The 7,179-nt window shown below is 37.4% G+C and overlaps 1 protein-coding gene across 1 annotated transcript in view; it reads left to right on the top strand.

Annotated features, from left to right (window-relative positions):
• LOC109838101 (fatty acid amide hydrolase-like) overlaps nucleotides 3,311–7,179 on the top strand; it is a 26,421-nt gene continuing 22,552 nt past the window's right edge. The window contains exons 1-7 of the mRNA XM_020406571.1: nucleotides 3,311–3,536; nucleotides 3,647–3,759; nucleotides 3,853–3,913; nucleotides 5,014–5,201; nucleotides 5,276–5,405; nucleotides 5,537–5,614; nucleotides 5,687–5,834. Coding sequence (XP_020262160.1) covers nucleotides 3,455–3,536; nucleotides 3,647–3,759; nucleotides 3,853–3,913; nucleotides 5,014–5,201; nucleotides 5,276–5,405; nucleotides 5,537–5,614; nucleotides 5,687–5,834 — 800 coding nt within the window. The 5' untranslated portion in view covers nucleotides 3,311–3,454. The remainder of the gene's footprint in view (nucleotides 3,537–3,646; nucleotides 3,760–3,852; nucleotides 3,914–5,013; nucleotides 5,202–5,275; nucleotides 5,406–5,536; nucleotides 5,615–5,686; nucleotides 5,835–7,179) is intronic.

Genomic DNA, 7,179 nt, shown 5'->3' with positions numbered 1-7,179 from the left:
AAATCTCAACAAACTCAAATGAGTTAAAGGCTGGCATTTTTGGAACGGAAAATCAATAGCAGAGGGGCAATAGAGGCGAATTCCTTGGAGATAGAAGATTGGAATCAAATTCAGAAGATCAAATCTAAGAGGATTCCTCAACAACAGAAGATCTGCTTGGTCATTAACCGAATTTTTGGTTCTAACAACTCGATCCACAGAGTTCTAACTCGTTCTGAGTTCTTAAACTCGTTAAGAGTTATTCATCAAACTTTCCACAGAAGTTCATCGTTCCCACTGGATAAAAGACGGTCGGATCGTCAACAGAGAGCGAATTCGACGCAAGCAATCGAAGGAGGCACTCCATCGCTACCGAGAAGAACCCAGTTTTAAACAAAGAGGAGAATCAAATTTATTCTCCTCTCTTTTGTAATCGGAATCCAAATTGTAATCGATTTTGAGAGAATACAAATCAATTTTTCTTTCAGTTCTTTTACATCGAATTTTTCCACAAACAGCGAGTTATAATCAAAGAGGACGAGGTGCTGGCTAATTGCAGAGCCAATAGCCACAAATTTCAGAGATGGTTAGCTAGATCTTGGCGATTTCCTGTGCATAAAGAGTGGATTTCGAGAGATCTGAGACCCGTACCCCCTTTCCTCCTGATCAAACTTGGTTTTGATCTCGAGAAGAGTCGTAATCTCGCTTGGTCGAGATTATCACTTCTGCGATTACTTCCTTTGTGAAGTAAGAGCTTTGAATAACTTTTCTGTCAACCGGATCTGATCCGCGACGGTCCACGGACTAACGCGTCCCCGGCACATGCAAAGTCCCCACGCAAGCAACAGGAGATAAACTGCTATTGTGTTGTTTGAAGGAATTGTAATCTTTATATTTTCATTGTGTAAGAAGATCTTATAAAAAGATTTAACTTTTTATTTATTTGAGTTTATTGTAACGGCTAAAGTTGTAATAGATTCGATGACAATGAAAACAACAATTTCTTCCTCGACGTGTCTTGATGTCGAGCCTCGTTGTGTCTTGATGTCGAGCTTCGTTGCGTGGCGAGCTTCATCTTGATGGCGAGCCTCGCTGTGTGGCGAGCCTCATCTTTGAAAATGAGCTTCGATGTTTTCGAGCGAACTTCTGGATGATGTTCGTCTTTCTTCTGGTATTTTTGTATGTCTACACAAATATTGCATGCAACATTTTCTACAAATACAATTATAGTGTACCAAACACCCCCTTGAATATCGTGGTTTGAGCTTTAGGAGATTACCCCCCCCAAAAAAAAAAAAAAAACAAAAAAAAATGTTGAATTATTACAGAATAATCACGTAAAATACGATTGAATGAAGCCAATAAAGTTTTTTTTTTTTTTGAAAAGGCTAATAGAGTTTATTAAGTGCAATACCTTTATATACTACAGTCTTATAACATTATATTCTTATTTTTAGATAAATAAATAATTTTTATCCATGGGACTCAAAAATGTTCTAGCCGAGTCGGTAAGCTAGCTATGAGTAGTACTCCAATATCTCATGTTCGGTTTTTTTTAGAGAGCACCTATAGGAATTTAATTTTCTAAAAATTGGATGGTACTGGGTACCCACTAGCCACGCCCAGGAGGTTTTTGGATCTTTCTAAAAGAGTACGCAGGAATATCCCCACCGCATATATATGGCATATGATTACTACCAAAATGCCTCTATTGTGGTTCTCACGCTTGGTTCAGGACGCCCGGCATCGTGCGGGTCTTTTCCCCCATAAGAATTGCACTCTTTTTATTTAATGCCGTGAGCTCGATTTCTCACCTTCTGATAGGAATCGAACTCTTTAATTTGTTAACGCCATGAATTCCTTTTCTCACCCAACTCCCGTACACAGTCGCCAATCAGCCCAAGGATCTCTCGCTGTTGTCCTACTTGCTACGTATCTCTACAATTTGGGCTTAATTAAAGCTCGACAGCTTCAATTTTTTTTTTAGAAGAAATTTTCACTGTAGACCCGTTCCCATATTTAATCCCTAAAACCGATCCACTTTAAAGTTATCTGTGAGAATCGATCCACTTTGAATTAATTACGGTACTAATTAGTAGGGGTTGCCAACCCCGACTAATTAGTAGCTGCAAACCTTTCGTGCTCCCTGGCCTCGCTTGTAATTAGGCTACTAATTAGTCGGGGTTGGCAACCTCGACTAACTAGTACCGTAATTAACTCAAAATGGGTCGATTATAATAAATAAATTTAAAATTGGTCGGTTTTAGGGATTAAATCTGGGATTGAGTCTACAGTGATTTTTTTTTCTTTTTTTTATTATTATAGACCCCACGCTTTCACTGAACCATACCGCACTTGCCAGTTGCGAGTTATACGTACCATCACGCTCCCTCTTACGATCAATCAGACGCCAAATTGGCATCTTCTATATTATTCCCTTACATCTTTCGCAGTTGGAAGCCGGTCCATCCAATCACCGAAATTGGTCTGAGGTCCCTCAATTCTTAATTTCTTCTAAATTCAGTCCCTTACTTCATCAAAATTGCTATTGGGTCCCCAAAAATTTTAAATTATTCTGAAACCAACCCCCCTAATCAAAATTCATTAATGTAATAATTAGAGAAATTACCAAATAAAATCTGTTATCATGGGCTATTAGCCTCCTTGGTTCTCACAATCTGTTTCAAATAAGTCTTACCAATTGCTATTTCCACACTTGATTGGAGTGAGTAAGTTTGATTTTCCTAAAAATCATATTTAAAATAGGGAAGTTATATGGAAACAACTTTTCGATTAAATTTTTTATATAAACCACCTTTTAAAGCACCTTGTCGTTGCGACCAGTCACCTCTAAATCAAGCTTTCACTAAAAATTAGGATTAAAAAAAATTCAAGTTTAAGGCAGTTGAATTGCATTCCAAAAGGTCCTAAGCACTAACAAAATGAATCGCACGCCTTGAACGTGAGCTTTTTGAGCGTAATATTGGTTTTTCGGTAAAACTTTTTGACTAGGAGGTGGTTTATTGCAACAAAAATCCACTTAAAGATGACTCGTATACAAACTTAAGGTGAAAGATGGTTTCCGTGTAATTTCCTTATTTTAAATATGGTTTCTACTGAAAAAAGCCCCATAATTTTAACATACTGTAACAATTAAGGTAACTAATTAGTAACTTCAATGATTTGACGGATTAAAATTATACTAACTTAAGAATCGAGGTACCAAATAGCAATTTGAATCATTTAATGGACTAGCTTCAGAGAATATTATGTCAGGGACTAATATAGCAAAAAGCCCACGTCGAGAATAAACACCTTTTGTCATCGCCTCCTCTTCTTGACTCCCTCCCCCCGAAACCTCGTCAACTGTTATACTTCATCACATTTCGTCGCGTCTCTCTCCCCCCTCTGATTTTTTCCTCACGCATTTATTCCTCCTTCATTCTTGGGACGTTTCTAGGGTTTTTTTTTGACGATGGGGAAGAAGAGCGCGAAGCTGCCGGTGGAGGAGGTCGACGTGTCGGCCGTCAAGTATCATCAGCCCACTACGGTCAAAGGTCACTCCTCGCTCCTAATTCCGATCGAAAATCTAGGTTTTTGGTTTATTTAGGGCGGGGGGGGGTTTCGTGATTTTCGGGTTTATTTATTTAATTATTATGATTATCAGCTCCGCATTTGATGGGATTAGCGCATAAGATGTTTGTGTGGCTGATCGAACTGCCGATCTTGGGGGCCATCATACTAGAGGTGTACAAGAGAATGAATAACAATTTTAACAAGGTCGGTTTGGATTTTTATGCGTTTTTCTTTTGTTTTGATCGTTCTGGTCTGGGTTTGAGTAATTCATGTAATTAATTAGTAATTAATTTGCAGGTGCTGAGGAACACTGTGATTCCTGAGAAGCCCATGTTTCGACCCGAGTTTCCGCCTCAAGGTTATATTATTTTAATGAAAAATATTACCCTGTTCTGTGTGTCATATACTGATAGTCTGATACGCATAAGCAATTGGAATAATAATGTGAGTGAAACATGTTTAAGAGAAAGTAAGATTAGTTTGAACAAGTGTTTACAAGATATCTATTTGTCTCGTATTTGAATCGAAATTTATGTTGAGAAAACAGATGGAGTTAGAGAAGAGAATGCATGAGGTATTTAAATTTCAACAATTTCAAATTCAGTTGATAAATCGAAACCGAAATAGAAAGGGTAACTGGACGAACACTGTGAACCTGGTTTTCTTGGAGTAATCAAAATGCTGAGGATAAGCCAATTCAAGTAGTTTTTTCTTTTTCTTTTTTAGTATCTTAAAGTAACTGGAAAACACATGCATTAGTAAATTAATGTTAATGTCTGAGATTCTAATGTCAGAGATTTATTGCCAAAATGATCTGATTAACCATACGAAGATATCTTACTTGGTGGAGATGTAGGCAGCACTAGTAGGCAGTAGCGTCAAGTAATCGCATATCAATATGAGAATGCTTTGGGAACATGATGAAATTACTATCATTATTGTCAGTCTTTACAACCGGAATGAGATTAGTCATTAGCCAACCTCAACTCAGTATGTATAGATTCAATATATATAGAAATATTATCTTGTTCCCGCTTCTCACTTCACAAACGCCTGAGGTAACTCTGGAGAAAGAATCTCTTTCGTTTACTTGTTTTGATCTCCCAAAGCTTCAAGGTTGGCAATTGACTCACTAAGATCCAAAGCAATAGAGCTCTCTAGACAGGTTTTGTCTTGTATATTGTAAAATTGATAAACATTTCTAGAGTCAAAAAGATATTCGGAATCAAACCTGTCAAAGGATGTTCATATCTTTGCAACAATTTCAAGCACTTGAGACCCTATTTGAATAGGATTGGAGAAATTCTTGCTCTGCCAATTTAGTTAAAAGAAGTCCAAAGTGAATAAATTTTGGCTTACACCGTGAGGTCAAGATAAGCATTAACAACTGAACTGTGCTTCTTAGTTTATGGATATATGTAGCTATTGATACCAGCAATGTGAATGTTAATATGGCAGAGAAAGAACCTGGTGTAGTTGTTTTGGACGAAGATAAAGAGCCTACCATCCGTTTGGCATCAGCCCTGCAGTGTCTTCCCCCCTATGATTCTTCTCGGCACTGGAATCATGATTCCCCTCCATTCCTTTATTGGACCATCCGTGACTATGCACATGCTTACAGATCTAATCTCACAACTCCATCAATTGTAAGTTTGTTTCCTCTTGAGAGCCATTAGTTCTGATGAATCAGGTGTCATTCAAGGTAACTACTTATTTACAGCTTGCGGAACGTATCATTTCAGCGGTGGAAAAATCCAACAATAGGAAGCCTCCTATGTCATTTCTAGTATCTTTTAATGTGGATGATGTGAGAAAGCAAGCTGCAGCTTCTACACAAAGATTTTCGGAAGGTACTGGCCGTATATATATGTACTTCATGTGAATTGAAAACCAACTTCAGTCCCTATATATGCCCATAGAAGTTTCTTACTCAGAGAATAATCTTCTGGTCATGCTGAGGCGATATATATGTCATGTGCAGGAAACCCTTTATCAATACTAGATGGCATATTTATGGCGATTAAAGATGACACAGACTGCTTCCCTCATTCATCGAAGGGTAAATCCAGAAAATTCTTCTTGGATGAAATTATGAAATGTGAAGCTTATTTAGGTCCACTATGAGTTTCAGGTGGTACCACATGGCTACACAAACTTCGGCCTGTCAAACAAGATGCAGTTTGTGTTTCTAGGCTGCGAAGCTGTGGTGTCATATTTATTGGGAAAGCAAACATGAATGAATTGGGGTTGGGGACAACTGGAAATAATCCAAATTATGGGTAGGATTTTGGAGCTGTATAACTCTTCTTTGAGGTGACATCATTGAGGTCTTTAACTGCTGCTTGCATTTGTTTTACTTCTATTTTTGTTGGGTTTTGGTCTTAGCATGCCCCATTTGAGATGTATGTACCTTTTGTGACTCAGGTTTAATACGTCTCTTTTTTTTTTCTTGGGGCTTCTGATACCCCTACGCAGTCTGTGTTATTACCAGTATATGAAAGTATGGTGGATCCTCCGCCATTATCTTTAAAAAAAACCTGGAATTTCACTCATGTATCGTTTCTGCTATTAAACAAATATCTGTAGCCTGTCAAACTAGATTATTATTTGGATGCAGCATTATTGACTTTTTAAGTAGTTAATGGGAAATCAAGGAGTATAGGTCTACCTGACATTATCATTCTCATTAAATGATTTAGACATAGAAACTGTTCATGTGAGTTTTTCTAATCCATAGTTTTCATAGTGCACTAGACATTGGAAATACAAGAAGTCTAGTTCAAGGGCTGCCTTGTTTGATCTAAACCTTTTTGTCTCTTATGCATATATAAAATGTAAAAGAAAAGTATATCTATTCTAGGTAGTCTACAAAAAGAAGACTTAAAAATATGGATGGTGAAGAAGCCTTTTAGAAGGTACAAATAGGAAAGGTAATATAGAAGTTACAAGAGATCAGGAGAAAGAGAATTTCAAACAAGCAAGTATAAAGGTAAGAGGTAGAAAAAAATGGTGATGAGGGTCTTAGACGTGTGAATTAATTTGTATAAAGGAACATGAAGAATATGCAGGTTGATCATCTAAGTATTGAAGGGTAATAATTCATGCTGACCCGGGAGCTTTATTCCCAATTGTCTGTCCTATGATACATTGATAGCACATGAAATTCTGAACCTATTGATACCAGCGAGCTTCTGCATCAAATTCTAACTCTTTAGGAAACCTAGGTGATCTCTTAACTACTATGGGCTCCTACACAGGTTAATCTAATCTCTCATTTTTTTCATTTGTGTACTATTAGTTAGTAGAATGTATATATATAGGAATGTTAGTAGCTGCATTCTTTTTAATCTGTCATCTTCTCCTTCTGGCCTCTTTCATAGTTTCAGAAATTCTGCATGGTTATCTTGGTTGTGGAAGCTTAAACTCATAAACTATGGGATAGATTTTCCTATGTGCTGACTTTTCAGGATTTATGAGAATCATAATTGTAGTTTTATTGTCAAGATTTTGGCAGCAGTTAGCGTTTGAAATCTGATACTGAAGTATTGTCAATCCCTTCATGGGACTTGTACTCCATATCCAATTCCATCACATTGGGGTGGGGGGTTGGTGGGGGGGTGGGGG

Source organism: Asparagus officinalis, chromosome 4 (assembly GCF_001876935.1).
Source record: "Asparagus officinalis chromosome 4, Aspof.V1, whole genome shotgun sequence".
Taxonomy (NCBI): Eukaryota; Viridiplantae; Streptophyta; class Magnoliopsida; order Asparagales; family Asparagaceae; genus Asparagus; species Asparagus officinalis.
This window is presented reverse-complemented; position numbering and strand designations above follow the sequence as displayed.